The following is a 21,644-nucleotide window of genomic DNA, read 5'->3' as shown; positions in this document are numbered from 1 at the left end:
ACATATCTTAAATAGATTAACATATAACTATTTTTACATTTTTTTAATAGAATCTAGAGGATAATTATAACTGGTAAAAAATAGAACCGAGCATTGTCTATCATTTGCTAATGTGTACATAAATTATTCCAAACCTTGATAGAATATACATTACAGGAAGCAGGTGGAAGGACTTATGTATGCAGTCGTATGTCACCTGTAAAACATAAATAATATGACATTATGCATGCGCAATACCGTAAATTCAGCCTCACCAGACGTAGTGAAATTGGAATATGGACATCATCAGGGCAGTGCTGTGCCAGTTGAATGAGTTTAGCCGATTTATGAAGAGTCTGCTTAAATGTAACCCAAATCCAATTTTTTAAAAATTGCAAAATATGTTGTTTCACGAAAAAACATTAATGTTTAGCTATATATTTTTGTATAAATAAATGTATTGATTTTTATAATGGGTGGGAATGTGCTAAACAGATTATTTTCGATGGAGTGATATGACTTAAGTGTCTTCCTTGTGGAACCACTAAAAAGGATGTGCATTTTATGGCTGGATTTAAAGTCGCTTTTCTTGCCCGGTAAATGTCTGTCTTTTAAATCTTATACTACTCAAAACACATTAAAAATCTCACTATATTATGGTTCAGTAGAAAATACTATATCTAACAGTTTGGGTACTACATATTCTTTCGAAAATAATGGGCTGTTTTGAAGTTAAATTGTTTTGCCTGAGGAGCTCTGAAGAAATAAACGTAGCGGTTTAGATTGGATTTTTTGATTTGAGATACATAGTACTTTATTTTTTTGTAGATAACAGAACTCAAGCATATCTGTTATTTACTCTATTCCAACTAAAAGAACCTGAAGAGTACCAGAAAGAGTCAGTAAAAAAACTGAAGACAGAAATAAGTAATTTTTGTGTATCCTGAGATTTTTAGATAACGTTCACTGTGAACTCTTACATTAAAGAGCAAGCAATTCGTTTCTTCTTAAATAAATGTTAATTGGGTTTAATCTGTAATTACATTTTTTGACAGCTATTACTAATATTGGCTAGGGGGGAAAAACTGTGCACTTCTATTATTAATTTGTGTTGTCTGACCCCAAGAGAAATCAGTGCTTCTTTTTTTGTAAATCTTTGGTTTTTGTAAAGCTTTGGCATTCATTTTGGAAGATGTTCTGTCCTAAGAACTTCAAAGCTTTATTAACCATTAATGGTTGGCAACCTTATTTTTTTGAGAAAAGTTTTTTATTTGCAGAAGAGCATTGCATCCAACATTACATGACTTTTGGCATACAGTACAAAATAGCCAGCGTACATTCAGGAAAATATTATAAATGAATGACATAGACATATGAAAACATGCTTTACTTTGACAGTGTATAAGATAGCACGCACATATTAATTTATACTTGAGGTAGAGAATATTGTCGAAACGAGCCTCATCTCGGTACCTATGACTTAGTTCAGCACTTTGGATGAAACATGTTAGAAGTAACTACCACCCAGCTGAGGGACTGTTGGATTGTGCCCTGTGCCATCTGGCATTCAATACCTTTGATTTTTAATTTTATTACAAATAAAAGTTATTGGTCCAGAGGATTGGCTGATGCCAGAGGAGGCCCCTGCAGGCGGCCAATAGAGTCGTTCGCACGGCCCTTTAACTCCTGATGGCGAACCTATGGATTTCCGCTCTAGTTAACCCCTGCTATGCTGTGTAGATAAGGTAGGCTAGATGGGGAAGGGACCAGGGAGATTAGTAAACGAAGACGAACACGAAGATTCTTCGTGTTGTGTGTCTTTGTCTTCGTATACACTTTGCCACCGCCATGTTGGTATGTTCGGTATTCGGGCTGAACAACGGAAATGCACCATTCGTGTTCGTTTTCATGTTCACCCAAATACGAATGCACAAGTCTAATATCCATTGTCCTTACCAACACTGCAGCAGTATTACTTCAAAATCAATGGAAAGTCTTGAAATGGAAATACATTTGGGTCTATACATTAAGGAGCTGAGTCTCAAAAGAACTATTACCTTATATGTGATGGACAGCGAGTGCCAACTTGCATTTGCAACCAACAGGTTAATTAATCTCTGAATTGCTTGCTTTCCTGCAGGCCTTAGTGAATTTATGAGATGGGTATTTGTCCAACTTGTGCAAGATTGGCACTCTTTCAAACTTCCATTTTAGCCAACTTCCAGGCATTTGAATTTAGTTGGTAAAGCTGAACTCACCCTATCAAATCCTAGCAAACAAAATCCTATGTCATACATATAATGCCATATATTATGGTAAAATTGATAATAAAATGTGATACAAGTCGCATGCAGTGTACAGGTGTTTTCACTAGATGGCGATGAAATCTAATACAATACTTTGTATGTAAACTGACAAAAGCTATACAATGAGACATGAAAAAGGTTTTCAAACAGACTAAAGACAGGTTATTTATTATATGTGACTTGCATATGCCTATGTTTTTGTTTTCACGTGTCATTACTGAGTTTTGCGACACATGGGAAAGTTGAACATTTAGATATTTTGCGTTAGAAGGAAGGACATATTAACTTGAAATTATTACAAGGAACCGAATGGAGATTATCCCCATAGACAGTAAAAGAAAAATACGAGATTAAAAATATACTTTTCATCTCAAGTAATATAATCTTTCCCCGTCTTCAGTCTATGTTTAGTCTAAGTGTGGAGTTGAGGTAGAAACTCAAGCTGCCATCCTCCTCCATGGTCTGACAGATTTTGCCACTGTTGGCTTCTTCAATTAATTTATCTTAAATTTACTATAGAGCATTGCTCACCCTCATCATTCACTGAGCCAGCGTTTGGGCTGATTGGGGCAGATGTATATCACATGCAGGGAGATTTGTTGGGCTGAACAGGCAAAGTCCAGGGTCCTCTGTATGTATATGCATTTACAAAAGGGTATATGCATTTACAAAAGGGACACCAAGTTAATATAGTTGGATCTCTCTAGATCTATATTAAAGTGCAAGTAATGGCTTGAGTGTATCTTTTAACTCCTTGCATGAATATGTTTTTGATAACACCATACATTTTGGGAACTGTCCCATTGAACTACTGGTTCTGATCCCCCTTATAAACTCTGGTAACTCTAGAATTCATGGAAGTTATAAGCCCTGGTAACGCTCATGTGGCAACCGTTTGAAGTACTGCCATCTACCTTTGAGTAAAGTAGATGGTTGTAATAATTCAAAGCACTACCTTTGTGAACAAGCCTTTAAAACAATTCACAAAGAGCACTGAAGAGTAAAAAAAACTTCCCACTTGGGCTTGTAGTATAATTTCAATGATGGTTTCACTTTAGGATCCCAGGAAATAAAAACAAAGTGCATTAGAGGTTTTAGCATTCTTCCTAAACAATTATAAAGACTTAGCAATTCCTACTGAATGTGGGATCCCAACTGAATACTAATTGAGAAATTATGGGACATTGACTTTCTCTCATAAATAGGAATAGTTAAAAATCTATTGGATGACCATATTTTGTCCCTCATTCTTTATAAACTGGGATATGTATTACATCACTCATCACTACATACATTAAGAAAAAAAAAATATTTTGAGACATACATTTATAAACTTAAATAAACCCTTAATATTGTATAGCAGCATATACACATGTATATATTTATGTATGTATATATGTATATATAATATATATATTAGTGTAAATTTATATAGGCTTTAAATAGGTAAATATAGATTGGAAGCGGTCTAATGTGTGTGAATTTTACTCATCATTTAACAGAGTTTGGTTTACCATAATAAATATAAGAAATCATATTTGGGTCATGACTTCATATTTTTGAGCAGTGATTTCTTTATTTAATCTCAAAAACAGAGTGAGTGAACATCTGGGAAACTCAACTTAGTATTAAAGCTACCTGGACCTTCTTAATAAATCATCACAGTGAAACATGAGCTTTCCCTCCTAATCAGTGCATGAAAGAGAAGAAAACGGAGCACCAATGTTTTCCATGTGTTAGAGTTAAGGACATAGCAGTTTGATCCTGTCAGTTTAAGCAGAAATTATCCAGTTACCTTTTTTTAAGGTAAATGCAATGTGGTCTATAGATTAAATACAGGCATTTATGTTTTAAGTGTGTGTGTTTGACCCAAGTTGCACTCGGTAGAATTACAGTGTCAGCGTGAACTCATGGATTCCCCCAACCAAGGGTTATTTTAACTACAAGATAATGATCACTACAGTGACGTATGTGTTGACTTAAGGATATAGTTACGTAATGCACATTTTAAGAAGAATTTTAAGTTCAAGCTTTTAGATGTAATACACCTTTAACTGTGTGAGTGCCGGCAGTTGATCAGAACAGGGATTTAACGCGTGTTATTATTTTCCAAATTTCAGAAGGGATACAAAGACAAACACTCAAAAAGCTGCAAACACTGAGCATTTCTTTTGTTAAAATAGAATAAAATAAAAGAGACAACCCCACTAAAGAAGAAAGCATATTAGAGTACTCTGTGTGCACTTTAATATACATTCTTAAAAATGAGGAAAAAAGACATTTAAAAGCAATTACTAAAATTATAGTTATGTTAAAGCACTTAACTTCCCTCCTCTGTGGGGTGACGATTCTTGCCCATTGGGAGCACTTGCCAAGGTCTGGACAGATCGTGGTCTGTGGCATTAACTGAGCCAGCACTGAGGGATACGTATATCATGTACAAGGAGTCTGTCTCTAAAAGCTGCTGTGTCATCTTATAAACATTGCCCGTATCCATCCCTTCCTTACACAAGATGCCACTAAGGCTTTTGCCCTCATTATCTCCCACCTTGATTATTGTAACACGGTCCTAGCTGGTCTCTCCCTTACCCGTCTCTATAATTCACTATGAATGCTGCTGCCAGACTTCCTCTCCCATCGCTTTACCCCGCAATCAGTCTTTTCACTGGCTGCTTGTGCACTTTAGGGTAAATTTAAAAAACCTGTCTTTCAAAGCCCTTACATCTATCCACTCATCCAATGATCTCCATCTTTCCTCTCCTCTGATTTCTAGCTCTCATGCACGCATACCAGATTTCTCAAGGGCTGTCCTCTGGAATGCCTTTCCCCGGCCTATCCGTCTTTCCCTTGCCTTTGGTCCTTCAAAAAATCCCTTAAGAACCCTTAAGTCTTTAAGGACGCTTACAACATTATACATTAATGAAGCTAACACAGACTTTTCTAAATACAAAAGCACATTTAGAAAAGTCTGTTTTAGCTTCATTAATGCCTGAGGAAGGGACCTAACAACTTGGTCTCGAAAGCTCGCAATTAAACTCTCAGTTAGCCAATAAATGGTATCATTTTAACTATACTTTTCTCCTGTTTTCTCAACGGCTAACACGGTACAAAACCTTTTTAACATTATACATTAACGCCCTCCCTTGTTCCTTTAGCTCACATCCCCTAGTCCCTCTCTCTGCAATACATATACACGTGTGGCTGGTCCATCCCTAACAACGGCACTGTTACCTTTTGCATAATACACCATAACTCCCGCTAGATTGTAAACTCATTTGAGCAGGCCCCCCCCTACCTGCAAGTCAAATTGTTATGTTATATACTACCTGTTATGTCCTGTCTGCCTGTTGTACAGCGCTACAGAATATGATGACACTATATAAAACAATTAAAAATAATAATAATAATAATAAAATGTTAGGCTGAACACTTCTTCTGCATGGCAAATTGCAAAAGAGACACAACAGAAATTTGCATATGACAACTGTAGTGTCCCTTTAATTGCACAAATAATAAGATAAGCTCCACATCAACATTTGAAAGCATGTTAAAACCTATGAAATATATGGACGTTAACCTTGTTTGCAATACTGACTTCAGCTTTTACTATTAAGACAAAAGCAATTATATGTTTCTGGCATAGTTCTGGATTTCCTTACACAAGATTTCTTGGTTCAGCCAAATGCACATGAGAGTTATGATCCAAGCTGGAAATGCATTCTGTATAAAAGAAACACAATTCTGTGACCAGTTACTGTGCTATGTTGCCAGAAAAGCCTTCATTTCCCGACACATGGGAGGAGGGATAATTCTGCCAAAAATAATGCTATTTGGAGAATATAGCACACTTTTTTTTAAAATGTATTTTAACCGAGATGGAAAAGGAACACTATACAATATTTTTATATGTGTTACAATGTTAGATTGTAGAAAAGGCTAAAGCATATATTTCACCTCTGCAAGTTCAATTTACTAAACCATGGGCTCCAAGTGATTATGGTGAAAAAAACAAACATTTAATTTAAACAACTGCACTATGCATTATAAATAACATTCCACCCAAATCTGTAAGGATCTTTCTAAGCCTCATATGATCTCAGACAAGAGACTTCTGCGACCTCTTATTCTTGGTGGATTCCTTGGTGAATATTTTTTTTTTAATGAAGTTCCCAGGCAAATGTGGAATTTGCATTTCTGTGTAATGTTCTTTTGAACTCAGGCATTTCAAGCATGCTGATAACCTTGGCATTGACAGCATTCTCCATCTCTTTTAACTCTCTGGGTATTGAGGAAAAAGGTGTATGTATTCTGTTGTACCAGGGATGTTGCATCAGCAAAACGTCATAATGTTGGCCAAACCAGCATCTGCGGGAGTTCGTATTAGGTTGCATCCCTCATGGTCATAAATGGTCCTAAAAGGGTGTGATTTCCAAAATGTGTTTTTCTTTTGAGAGTGCAGTATGTTCAATGTAAACCAAATTGGAAATTAATATTAATATCTCCAACCTCTAAGGTATGACTCCCCAACAACATTTGTTGTTGTTTAGTTTAAAATGCTCCAAACAGCACTTAAAATGTGAAATCACTTTAACCTAACCCAACATTTTACAGTTCTTTACAATATATACAAATATGTAACACTGTTTACATCAGCTTCCATTGGGTTAATTTTTTTTCATTTGGACATACTATTGCACCCTGAATAAAGGTAGTCACAATGACAAAAATGCAGTATTTTTGCAACAGCAGGGAGAGTATCACTGGGTCAGTGCACACAATGTTACATTGATGGACGTTAGGGTATTGTGATCCTGCAGTGTCAATGGTCTCACTGAGAAGTGGTTCTGTCAATGAAACAGACATACAGGCTGTATGTAGGGGTTTCTGGTCGTCTCCCATAGCTGATCACACATAATATGATCAGAAAACCAGAACTGCTGATTCCTGCTTATTGATAACTGTATGATAAGGGCACAGGGAAGAAAGACAAAAGAATAGGAAATAGTTGTTCTATGATTAAAAAAATAAAAAATAATAATTATCAATAAAAATAAACTCAAAAAAAAAAAATATTTATAGGGACCTAAGTATTTTATAGGGACCCTAGTGAGGTCATCATGACATTATCACAGTTGCCTCTAGTTACAAAGACCCCAGGGGAATCTCTAGTCATGTCTTACTGCTCTTTTATGGGTTTCATTAAAGAGTAAATCCAATCTGGATCCTCACATGAATGGCATATCTTCCTCACACCACTAACCATCAGCTTACCATTGACACTAACACCATATGCTGACACACACACTCATGCTAACACCATACACTAACATCCACCCCATTATCAATGCAGCTCACACACTTGTCACCCTCGCCTTCATAGAGAGCCCTGCCTTCACTGCAGCTTAGCGTGCCTCTATGTGGTCAAAAGTATTGGGAAATCTGACCATTACACCATTATGACATTGCATTCTAAATGCATAGACATTGGTATGTCGTTGCCCCCCCCTTTGCATCTAAAATAGCTTCCACTCTTCTAGGAAGGCTTTCCACTAGATTTTTGATGTTTTTTGCCATTTATCCAGTAGAGCGTTTCTGAGGTCAGGCACTGATGTTGGACGAGAAGGCCTGGTTAGCAATCTCCATTTCAGTTCATCCCATGGGTGTTCAATGTGGTTGAGGTCAGGGCTCTGTGCAGGGCAGTCAAGTCATCCAACCATGTCTTTATGGGCCTTGCTTTGTGCACTGGGGTACACTTATGCTACAATAGGAAAGGGCCTTCCCCAAACTGTTCCCACAAAGTTGGAAGCATAACATTTTCCAAAATATCGTGTTATGCTAAAGAAGACATACTAATGTCTATGTATTTAGAATGCAATGTCATAAAAATCCCTGTTTGTGTGGTAGATATTAGGGTGCCAATGTCTCAGTAACCAATTTTCAAACCCAGTAGAAGAATGTAAAGTTAAGTCACTAAACCAAATTGATCACATGGATATTGTTTGTGAATTCTCCATTCTACATTCCATCCATAATAAGTCATAAGTATTTCTTTTTGTTTCCAAGCAGCCAGATGTATCACAAACTCTTTTGTTCTTGGGAAACGTCTGATTTTTATTTTAACCATATTGTCCTAAGAGAAATTCATTAGAATATCAACTTAATTTTTAACTTTGACTGGGAACATGACAAAATACAAAGTAATCTCTGTAAACTGCTCATTAAATATATTTTTGAGGGAGGGGTAGACTGCTTGGGTCCTAAGTTACCGGCTTTCAGTTGCACATTAAAGGTCACAATATTTAGTGGACCCCAAAAAGCTATTTAACAGTGAACACTCAAATGCCAAATGTTTTTCAGCTAGATTTTCTGTGACATAGTCCTGATTTTTGGCAATGGGGAACATGGACCAGCTGGGGAGATCCATTGATGAAGGTTTGTCCAGCTCTGAAGCTCTTTGAGCAAGGCCCCATCTCAAGCCCACCCTTCACTGCCTACAGCACCATCCCTCCTTATTTTCTTTCACATCAGCAACATAGGTGTTCTGGTTTGTTTGGTGTTCCTGGAATTTTGGGGGTCATGTGATCCCTACATAGAAAATTAAAACAAATACTCTGTATGAGGATGCCAACAGCATATAGAAACCTAAGCTAAATCCTTCATAGAGGTTATGAGTGAAGTGCAAGTTGTATGTTCTCAGCATAATGAGCACATGGAAAATCACCATTATAATGTTTTACTAATCCTGAGCATAAGGGGCAGATTGAGAGTGGTTCAACAAACCAATATGCGTTCTTCCTACTTCTCTGAGCGAGAAAGAGAAAGTTGCGTGAGAGAGAAGGGGATGCGTATTTACTGTGACGTTAAATCCCAAAGCTTCCCACAGGCCATCGAAATGCAGTTACTTTTAAACCAATGGTTTCATTGTGAACAGTGGTTAATAAAATATGAATGAACGTTTGCTTGTTTTCGCCATACCTTTTAGTAATTAATATGAACATAGCACAAAAGGGGTTTTGACATTGTATAAACCATAGTTCAGACATGTATTATCTTTAGGTGTTTAGAATATACCAGGAACATATTTCCCATATTTCCTTACACACATAGGAATATTAAGCAGCACATTGATATGACTCATATGTAATAATGGTCCACACCCAAACCTCTGTTCAGTTTTGTATAGGCATGATGCAAACCCCAGACATTTTTTGTAGTTCCCAATGGACAGCCCAAAGATCATTTTGCATGATATATAGTATACATAACATCAAATATGCTCGTTTGGATTTGGCAAATGAAAGGTTATATATTTTAGAATATTGTATGATGTACAACTATATATATCACTTCTCAATTGAAATGTCAACGGATTTAAAGGAAGCGTAGTCTTTGTTCTGGCTGAGCCTTACTTATCTGGAGGGTGTATTCACTAAACTGTGAGCTTGCAAGTAAGAAAAAACATGTACAACATTCCAGCAGTAGAGTCATCAAAGTTGCAACAAGAAACTCGGTTTCATTAAAAAAAGCCCAATATCGAAGTGAAAAACACACATATATATATATGTATTTTTACCTTTTGCATCAGCTTCTTTTTATTTTATTTTTTATAGTAATTTTTTGCCTGAAAATAAGAATTGATGGCTTTGTGGATGGCTGGAAGAGGTAGCTGATGGCGTTTCCCCCCCTGCACCTTTGTAATCTTTTAATTATTTTCACTGTCCACCTTCATGGCATCCAAAGGGTTCTTGGATGGACCTCATCCCCCTCTCTACCTTGCAGACGTAGATGAAAGGGCAAGGATATTCCCAGAGTGCCTTTAATTGAAATTAACTCACCAATTCTGTGAGCAAAAGGATGGGAGGATGAGGCATAATTAACCTCATTCCCCATGAATTTAGTTATTTTTAATATTATTTGTGTGTGTGTTGCTTGGTTGAGGGGAAAATTTTGCACCTTTTTAGGCAAATTTCCCATTGACCTTGCATGCCCTCATCAGAAATTCACAAAATTCAGTGTTGCAGGCACTTACATGTCCTTGCAAAACAGTTGTTATTTTTTCAAAAAAAGGCATGTGACCTCAGTCAAGTCTGGTCATTTTGGTAAACCCAGCCATGCAGCTCCTCTAGAGCCTGTGAGAAAGACATGCCATGTAATAGGAAGAAAGTACATATTGAAATGCCGTGAACAAACACTTGAGGCAGGTGGATGATTTTCTTCGTAAAATCTTTGCCCTTAAAACTACCTACATGAGGATAGCCTTGGTCAAACTGTGGTTGGGGGGGGAATGGGATTTCTGATGTAGAATATATAGAAAACAACCACATGAGTAATCAAACTGTTCATTTACTGTTTGAATTATAAGCGATACAATAATGTAATATTCTTTAATGCTAGAACCATATTTATATCAATTCATTTATAAAGTCAACAAGAGATGCTAATTGATATTGGATTCCAATAAGGAAAGTAAACATCTTTTATGTTCAAGCAGTGAAATTTTGTTTTAAAGGATTGAAATTACTACAGGGTATTAAGAGCTCATAATATATTCTTGCAATTGACAGCTTAATTTCCATAACACTAAAATCAGAATATGCATTGCGACAGAAACAGCATTTTTAAAAATGAATTTTAGGTTTGGAATCCAGACACTGGGAAAGAGGGACGCCTGTGAAATGTGCCACAAATTATTATGCAAATACTCTGAATAATTGATTCACTTGAGCTTTGAAAATTAAAAAGATAATGTCTTACTGCAGTTATGTTCTAAATGATTATATTTTAGGTAGGTCTAAAACTCCAAGAAAAACAGTTCTCAGCCTCACACAATGTTCCTTATCTATATATTGTTTTGGGGATCTGGATTCTTTCTGAATTTTTATCATCTACTTTGTCAATGTTTTGGAGGTTCAATTCCCCCAAATACAAAAATATTTTAGAGTAACTCAACCAGGAATGGGTAGCTTCTTAATAACAAGCAATTGAACAGGTGTACCTAATAAAGTGACCAGTGAGTATGTATGTATATAATATATATATATTTATATATTTATATATGTATAGTATATATATATAATCACATGGACCTGATCCATGATCCAGTAACTGTGAAAGAGTTTACATTAGCTAGCGCCTGTTCACACTTGTATCAGTGTTATGTGAAAGTACTGTGTTCTTTGTGACTGCCATGTATTGCTACACTGTTTATGTTATACGTAAGGTGTGTCTGTGTTTAGTTTAATATTTGTAAAGAATGTGGAAGTGGTTTATATTTGTTTGTTTTTCTATTGTATTTTGGTAAAACAGGAGTTAAGGAGGCAGGATATTCATACGTGTAATGAGTATACTAGTGGTTTAGGGAAGCGCCAGGTATAAAAAGGCATATGAAGACTCTGACTAATAGCTTTAGCTGAATGATTTGTAAAGTTTGACTTTTTACAGATTTCGATGTTCTGTTGTCCCTGCTGGCAGCTAACAAATGATAACTAGTGTATTAGAACTGCCCTAAATTTATTGTATTACAACATATATAAAATATCATATATGTGGCATATATTAGAACATGTTAAGTGAAATACTCAGTCCACATATTATCTGGATATATATGGTTATTTGCATTAAATCATTCAGGTGCAGATTGGAAAATGAAAGGATTTGCTTTAAAGTATTCCCACATGTTCCTGTAAATGGAATCTATTAGGAGTCATGCAAAGTTTTCCAGGTGTGGTCCTTCAGTAGAGAGAAACACACTGAAGGTGTGTTAAATTCTTAAAGATGTTATGAGCCTATACTCGAGATCCAGAGCCTGACCTTGATAGGGGCACTCACACCAACACACACCCAGACACTCACACCAACACAACTAGACACACACATTCAGGAACTCAAAACTAACACGCAGAGGCACTGTACACTCACATAGACACCCACACAAAACCATACTCAAACTAACACAACCAGTCACAACTATACTAACATACCCATAGACACATACATAACATTGTTTTATAAACAAAATCCTAAAATTAATACCTTGGCCTGAAATATATTATTGCACTTATTTTTTGTTCTTCACATTTTTATCCTATTGGAAGTGGTGATTCTGTTGGCTTTGACATGGGAGCTATGGGTGTTCTCTTATATACATATTATGCCTTTTACTGTTTATATGTTATGCCCATGGTTCTAAGTAGCAAAGGGATTACTAGTTTTTTTTACTGCAATTCATTCATTTTCAGCTGCTTCCTGATACAGAGGAACAGAGAAGACCCTTGTGGTCATAGACAAAAGATGAAATAAAAACATTGTGATTCACAACACGAATCTAGTGACATAGCGTCATATGTTATCTCTGTATATTTTATGATACTGTCAACCATCCATGAGATGACACAAATTTGTTAACTCCAATTACAAATGCAAATACAGTCAGTTAGTGAATTAATGAAAATAATATTCAAAAAAAATAAGAAGTGGGTAGGGTTGGTGCAGCAGTGTGGTTTAGAGACCACTGGGGCCTGTGCTGCAACTTAAGTGAGGCACAAATTGAAAAATATTTATTTCAATAATCTGACAGGACCTGCAAAAAATGCCAACTCCCATTGGCACTCTCCAATAATCACTCACATTCAAATGTATTTACCTGCAGGACATGCACGCCAGTTGAGAAAAGCAAGCAACTCACAGATTCATTAGTCATGCAGATGCAAGTTCATCGCCATTCCTTGAGCCGAAATGAGGATTAATGACTTTGTGGATATCTGGGTGATGATTTGTTGCCAAGGTGGTGGACAGTGATTTTCACATCCTTGTGGCACCCAAAGAGAGCTTAGATGTACCTCATCCCCACCTGCGAGACTTGAAAGTAGTGTTTTATTTGATTATTTAATTTTACGCTACCTACTCAATTGCACGATATGGGGTCTAATCCCAGTAGGCAGGGGTGGGGAGTTAGGATGGTCCCAAAAGGCATTTAGTTTATTTCAGCCCTCTGATCCCAATGAGGGTAAGGGAGAGACACAGCTTGGGTTTCATTCCTCCAATAGAATACTTCTGAATATTTAACCCCATGCATCCTCTTAAGCAGAGGATGGGATTGTAGGGGGTGTATATTTGGGCTCTATACTACCACCCTCGCTACTGCACACAGGGGGGCAATCGCAGTGGGACCCCAGTTTCATGTTTTTATTTATGTATTTTTATTGTTAGAGGGTGATATTTGCCATACAATTTGCATGTTTCTGGTCAGCACATACACTTGCTTGCCCTGAATCTCATAAAAGTTAAAGTTGCAGGCCCTTTCAACCTCTCATGGTTTAGTGAATATTTGCGACTGTTAGCATACAGGAGCTTATGACATTAGTTAAGTCTAGTTAGTCGAGTTAACCCTTAACTTTACTGACCACTTGGCTCCTTACAGTCACAACTGGGTGCAGACCATAAGATATATGTGAACAGCAGAGAAACAATACATGCATAGATAAAAGTTCCCACATTGCTCAGGTAAATGTTAGGGATTTACTCTCCAAATAAGTGCATTTTAAGAAGCAATTCCAGAGAATCTTTGGCACCTCAACAATACTTTCAGTCACCAGAATAACAATATAATACTTGGATTTTTGGGGTGACAAAAGGGCTAGACTGCCAACTAGGTACCACATATTCAATGATGCTGGGTCCCCAGAGAAAGCATTTCTGTACTGTAAGAAGAGCTGCCAGACAGCTCCTGAACTGACTGCCTGCCATCTCATCTACAGGTGGATGTCTTGCTTGTTTAAAGGTATGTGTAAGACATTTGGTAAAGAGGAAAACCAGACCATTAAGTGAAACACACTGGCGGCTCTAAATAAGTCGATTGCTGCCTATATTTGCTTTAATGAATTCCTTTGAACAAAATGTAATGTTTGCATAATAATAAATAATACTAAATGATATTGTATGTTAAATATGACCAGGTCAGCAGCATTAGGCCACTTGTTTCATGAAACTTGATAGTTAGTTCTGCCTCAACAGGTCTAAAATCCTTGTTAATCCTACATTCCTGAGCTTTAACTTTCCTTTAAGTTATGACTTCATATTCATGTTAGTACATACATTTTTAGCCTTGAGCAAAGTTCAATACTAGTTTCTACTGGATATCTGTGTTTCTGCATGACTAATAAATGGGCAAACACGCTAATGAGAACATAGGATTTGTTGCCATGAGCGATGTTGTATTTGTCTAGAATAATATCAGTATCAAATGTTTTAGCAATAATACCCGATCTCATGAATGGAATGACCTTTAGGGCATATTGGTGGTGACTCTCCTTTTCTGACATAATCCCTTGACATATCCCCATGGCTGTGAATCTCAACTATATCAGTACAAATAATTACTAGAGGTGATCCAGAGAGCCTCCAAGGGGGCTTTATACTATAGACTTTCTAACTTCTTATGGACTCCATTTGGGGTTTTTGAACATATTTATAACCCTAAAACGGCATTTGTTTTTTGGTTTTTTGCACAAGCAGTTTTGAAAGTGTTAATGTATATATCTTACATTACTTAGTTTTTTGTAATTTTGGTACTGGATCTTTTAATTAGGACATTAGCTCTGGTTTCTAACTGTTTTAGCTTGCAATGCTTTTTTTAAAAAAATGTCCACGCTTTAGAACAAAGCAACCATAAATGAAGTTCACAGAATTCTAATCACCCCAGTAAAAAAGGAAAGGACCTTGAATGCATCAATCAAAAGGGTAGAAAGATGTCAATATTCAGTGTTAAGAGCTTGTTAAAATGGTTCAAATCTACTTCTACTTTTCATAAAGTATGTTTTTTTAACATGTAAGCAGTGGTGTTTAGATTCATTTGACTTTTTTGTACATATTGTATGCTTATGATAAATATTAAGTATTTGTGTGTTGTAAATGGTCATTTAGAATTTCCAAAATATTGGCAAATATGAAGCAATCAAAGAATGGCCTGTGTAACAAGATATTTGCACACTTTCAGTCTGGTAAGGTCCCTCAGAATAAAACGTGAAGAATGTGAAACCAAGTGTCAAAAAAGTGAGAATAAAGAGAGAAAAAGAATTACTTTCCTTTCTGATCGGGTAATACCTTTACAATCAGTATGTGTGCTATGAGGTAATGCACTCACATTTAGTTGAAAGATATCAAGCTCGTCTGGTTTGTTGTCCTGGAGCGGAGCCGATCCCTTGATGAAGTTCCTGAGGTGGCTTTGCTGGATTCCACAAGAAAGTTTCTTCAATGTTCCAGTGTGGATGTTGGTAAAGTGCAAGTGCTTATGTGGATGGTATGATAAATAATGTATTTTCAATAGTTAATGAACTGGTTGTATGTGCCATAAGTTGATCAAAAAATACCAGATAAGTGGATAAATAAATAAATAATTTAATCTGGGACTTAGCCCTTACCAAACACTAGTCAGCAACTACACCATATAAGTGTTTACAGAGTTGTCTGAACGCAATAAAAAGTTATTAAAAAGTATTTAAAAAATATATGTAAGTTAAGATCAAATGAATAAAAAGACAAAGTCCAAGGTAAACAATCCTCAACGCGTTTCGCCGATCAAAGGCTTCCTCAGGAGGTATAGTCAATGGTATGGAGCCAAGGAATCAACACACATACCGAGGAGTGGTTTGATATATGCGCTAAAGATCCACCCACATTTTTTGTACGAGTTATTCGTGATCGTGTGTTTTCAAGGTCCCTCAGAAACCAGATATCTGGACCCCAATCAAATCATAGATGCAATCCAACTTTTTTCAGGGTCTACTAATCATTGAAAGGTTGTGTGGCAAACTAGAGAAGAATCTAAATATTTTAAGGACGCGTTCAAATATAAAGATATGCATACTTTAAGGCAAAGCTTGATGTAATGGTACATATGTGAAAAATGCTAAAACACAACATATTACATAATTATTTAAGTTACTGCAAAACCAAAAAATAGAAGTAACTAAAAGTAAACATGTTTCTTAAAAACATCATACCCTTTTAGTCAATTTATGGTGATAAAATGGGTTTAGTATGCCATACCAATGCAACCTAATCTAGACATACATTTTTCTCCATTTCCCCCCATCTTTTTTTTCTACTACTTGTGTGCCTACCCACTGTTGTGTGTTAGAGCTTTAATGACCCTCATAGTCATTTTGGCTAAAAACCATGGTAGTTGCTGTCAACATGAACTCATCTGTTCGTTTATGGCTTAACATCTCTTAAATATATATTTTAATTTTAGCTTGTTATTTCTTGTTAATGGACAGTTGCTGGCGTGTGGCATCACAATGTCTGATCATGCAACCAGCATTGCTCCTGCATGCTGGCAAGATGATCTAACAATAGAACAGATGCCAGCATGCATGGACCATGGTAACCTGTAGATACATAAAGCTGCAGTTCCATGATGGCAGGGATGCTGCCAATCATTCACTAACTAAGAACAATCTGTTTTTTACACACACAAGGCACATTTGTATAATAACACTCTTAAGAATAGAAAGTATTTGCTCTTTTTAAGCACATCCTAAATTTACTAATCAATAGTGTTGTATAGATTGTATTTGGAATACAATAATGACTGCCATTTACTTTCAGGCACGCCTAACTCAGAGTTGTACTTACATTCCAGGTTCCCCCAGGCACAAACCACTGGCATTCCTACCCACAAAACCTGTGAATAACATATAATGTTGTAATTGCTACGTAAAGTTTATCGCAAACTGAACACCAAATATGCAGTATTCACCTAAACTCTGATTACATAGGGTAGATTACGCAGATACCATATGCCATATGTTTAGTCTTGAAAACAATTTAGAATTTACGCATCCTACAACGTGAATAAAAAAATCTAATATTATGACATTTACTTGGAACAGCCCTGAGTTGGTATGCGTGTTCCTCCTACATCATCCAGTAAAGTAGACCGTAGATAGCTCTAGTTTACAGGAAAATACATTATCATCTAAGTGTATGTGGATGAAAAATATATAATAAGCAATTAGTTATATTTCCGAGTGTAATTCTGTGAGCAATAGTTCTAAAGAATGTTACTCGTCAGCTCTGCTTGTAATTCTTAGCATGACTCAGTAAGTGATGATAAACAAACATCATAACATTAATTTAAAAAATGGAAAGGAACACACACTTTTCCTGTACGTTCCCAAATAATAAGTATGGTAAATAAGGTGTTTCTGCTAACATTAGCAATAAAGTGACCATTGCGGGGATGGAGTATGTGTGTGTGTCAGGGGTGGACGTAGTGTTAGCATGAGTGTGTGTGCATGTTAGTGTATGGTATTAGCATAAGTGTGTGTTAGTGTTTGGGGTTAGCATATGTTTGATGGTGGGTGGTAACATATGGTGTTATCATGAGTGTGTGTGTTAGAATTTGGTTTCACTGTGTGTCAGGGGTGAGCCAAGGGTTAGCAAACCAAAAAGTCCAGACAATTGGTAGTTTTAATAAATATACTCAGTGCTTGCAATAAGTATGCAGGGGGAATTAATTAATTAAGCAGGCATAAGTGTCCAGGTGAGAGAGAGTCACTTGCATTCTAGAGGTTGCTGACTAGTCTTGTCTGTAGCTGCAGAAGCGCTAATCCTTTTTCCTGAAAGCAGTTTTTTTGTGTAACCCGCAGGTTGCCCCCGTCATTAAAGAAAGGATGATGAAGAAAGGCAGTATGATGGTTGGATATCAGCCTCACCGGGATAAGGTTAACTTCTTCCGTCAGATTATAATCAGTCCTCAAGTGAGCCGAGAAGACATGGATTTCATGCTGGATGAGATCGAACTGCTTGGCAGAGACTTGTAGGTGTGATTCTAGCAGCAATTTAGCAAATTAGCAAAATCTTGGGCAGGTAAAGTTAAAGAAACTGGATCTCTATGCATTGTGATATTTTATTACCTGGCAAAGGAGCAACTCTTCGTAGTTTCTAGAGGATAAATATTAGATGAAAGATGTTAGATGATTAGATGTTATGCTAAATGGTTTAAATATAAATGCAAAATATGCTGTAGTTTAAAAGTATTTAAATACCAAGCACTCCAGCATTCTTACAACTGAGATGTAAATCCAAAAGTGGAGAATCCCTTTGCTGCCCAGGGCTAAATCACAGTTTCTTATTAATATGTCTGTATAATCATATTTATGTAAAATGACCAGTACTTTTTTGTTGCCTTTAATGTTCATTGTATTTGTCTAGGTCAGAGGGCACGGCTCCAGCCAGTGTGATAACTATATGTGGAAGTATGGAAGGGATCTATTTTCTCTTGTTCCACTTTGAATTATTCAACCGGGTTTACTAACTAAATGAAGGTTAGCAGGAGGAGTTTTAGCTTACCAAACTCACTATGCATTTTAAATGGCCCACCATTGAAGCGAGAAGAGCTTAGATGACACTATGTAAAGTTATATCAATGAGATTTATTGAAATCCAACCTTTTTATTAACATATGCATTATGTAGGGCTAGCTCAGCTTTTCCAGGAGAATGTTGCAAGGCATGGTCCTTCATAATGTGTATATTTGGGATGTTAAACACTACAGTTCTCCTGCTAACTCTCTGGGCAATTTCAACTTAAAAAGAGAGACTCCAAAGACTCAAATTGTGATGTCATAAGCGGAGTATACAGGCTCATTAAATCATTAGCCCCACCCAAGTCACAAAATTAAAATTACTGGTTCATTGAAAGCGGTGCCCTTTACAAAGCCTGTATTACACCAAACATTCACATTGTTCCTCACCGTTTATTACAGGCGTTTATAATGTTAGCAAGAGTTTCCCTGACCCTGGAGCATTCTCCAGAAAGAGGAATGTGTACTACTAATGCACAACATTATATATGAAACAAATGTAAAAATATGTCTTACTTATCAGTAGACCTAATAAGAAAACTAGAGTAAAATATGAAAAAGCTCTTGTATTCATATATATATATATATTTTTCTACTATTTATTAGTGAACAGGAAAATGAAAAAGAATAATAAATTCCCATAGGATATTGCAAAACCTAGATTTTTATGCACTGTGTTCTCACCCCTTGATAAATATAGATGTTGGCCTCCTCCATCACTCCTTATACTGAATTGCATCTAGAGTGAGCCAATACACATTACTGTGTTCTGCAATTTTTCTTGCATATTGAATTATACAGATCCTGTAATAAGTTCTGTTTTCTAGTTATTGAGTGTACCAATGAATCTTTTCAAAGAATAGCCGCATACTGTATGGACCATAGAATGTGTATTCCTAGGCATAAATATTATTAAAACCAATCAATGAATATGATAACGTAGAAAGAATAAAATGAGATCAAAATGTTAAGTGTCAAGGAAAGTACATCATTGTGCAATGCCTTTTTGAGCATTACTTTAATAATTTATATAATAATTAATTGTGGCCTTTATCACAAGAACATTGGAGGTTGTCCAGCATAATTCAATCATAATTCAATCAGTGAGTTAACATAGAGTTAACTCAATCTTCCTAAAGGAGGACTGCTTTGGAGTAAACCCTTAACCCTTGGTGAAAGTTTATTGAATTCATACCATTCATTTTCAGATACTATCACACAAAGTTTTGCACATGTAACAGACTAGATGCTATTCTTCCAAGAAGAATACATGCTGTTATTGTCCGTGTATATTTATTGTTAGTATAATGAACATATTTCATTTAACAGTGATTAAAATGCACTCCCATTCAGTGAAAAGTAGTTTTTGGTTGCAAAAAATATTATTTATTGTAACAATGTTGTCTTTCTAAATCAATTATATTGAAACTTGTTTTAAAATTGTATTCAGATGTGTTCTTTCTGTACTTGTGACCTTGTTTGTGGTAGCTTAATATTATATATCAGCAATTTAACTAGCTACACATAATTTTAGTTTTTAAAGAATGGTCTTATATGGGTTTGTGATCTTATGAATGCAACATTTTCAAAGTAACTATGCTTCAAAATATATCTTGGCCATTTTTGATGACATATCCTAATAATAATTTATAACTAAGTGAGACAATAATAATACTTTCTAAAACATGTATTTGAAAGTATAATGGATCTGACTAATACAATGCAAATTTGAGCCCGAAACATATGGAGGTTGGGAATAATATACTGCTTGAATCCTACATTTTGTCAGCAATATACAATTTTATATGATCATACGTTGATTTCATACAAATTAACGGAAAAAAAGTACCGTATTTGCTCGATTATAAGACGACCCCGATTATAAGACGACCCCCCAAAATCAAAATATTAATTTAGGAAAAAAACAAAAAGCCTGAATATAAGACGACCCTATAGGAAAAAAGTTTTACCAGTAAATATTAATTCATGTAAATTATTTTTTCATGTTTAATAAAAGCTATGATTGAGAAAAATATATTTTTTAAATTTCCTTTTATTTGCCAACCTGCCCCAGTTATGCCACTCTGCCCCCAGAAATGCTTTATACCCCCCTATTTGCCACTCTGCCCCATGATATGCCTTATACCCCTATATGCCACTCTGGCATATAGGGGGTTAAAAGGCATATCATGGGGCTGAGTGGCATATAGGGGGTTAAAATGCATTTCTGGAGGTATATAGGCATATCATGGGGCTGAGTGGCATATAGGGGGTTAAAATGCATTTCTGGAGGTCCAGAAATGCATTTTAACCCCCTATATGCCACTCAGCCCCATGATATGCCTTTTAACCCAGCATGTACTGGCTGCCTTGGCTTGATAGGAGTGTGATTGCTGTTAGCAGTTTGATATATATATCAAACTGCTAACAGCAATCACACTCCTATCAAGCCAAGGCAGCTAGTACATGCTGGAACCTGGGGATGATAGTAGTGGGATTACAGCCTCCCTATGCCATGCTACAACCCCCACCCCCCTTACACATCCATGCTATCACACACAAACACATTTAAATACTCATTCATTCCATTAATCACACATACTTCACACATTAAACACACATTAATCACACATACTTACCCAAAAACCCTCCCCCACCCCCTTACCTGAACTGCAGATCTCTCACTCGAAGACTTCTGCAGGGGACCGGCTGTAGAGCAACTTCTCTGGCCCCGCCCCCAGAGGAGGGAGGGGGAGATAGAGCTCTGTGAGGACGCTGCAAGCTTCCTGTCCTCCTGCTTCTAACAGAAGAGACGCTGCTCGCGACCGGTAAGCAGCATGGCCCCAGCAGACATTTTTTGGGGGGTCTGAGAAGACGACCCCGATTATAAGACGAGGGGTATTTTTCAGAGCATTTGCTCTGGAAAAAACCTCGTCTTATAATCGAGCAAATACGGTATATGTATTCAAGTTAATTATGTATATCTGAGCTCT

At 36.4% G+C, this 21,644-nt stretch overlaps 1 protein-coding gene across 1 annotated transcript in view; it reads left to right on the top strand.

Annotated features, from left to right (window-relative positions):
- Nucleotides 1-18,239, top strand: part of GADL1 (glutamate decarboxylase like 1) — an 82,783-nt gene extending 64,544 nt beyond the window's left edge. The window contains exon 15 of the mRNA XM_053467944.1: nucleotides 17,936-18,239. Within this exon, the coding sequence (XP_053323919.1) occupies nucleotides 17,936-18,109 (174 nt within the window). The 3' untranslated portion in view covers nucleotides 18,110-18,239. The remainder of the gene's footprint in view (nucleotides 1-17,935) is intronic.
- Nucleotides 18,240-21,644: the final 3,405 nt, after the last annotated feature.

Source organism: Spea bombifrons, chromosome 5 (assembly GCF_027358695.1).
Source record: "Spea bombifrons isolate aSpeBom1 chromosome 5, aSpeBom1.2.pri, whole genome shotgun sequence".
Taxonomy (NCBI): Eukaryota; Metazoa; Chordata; class Amphibia; order Anura; family Pelobatidae; genus Spea; species Spea bombifrons.
This window is presented reverse-complemented; position numbering and strand designations above follow the sequence as displayed.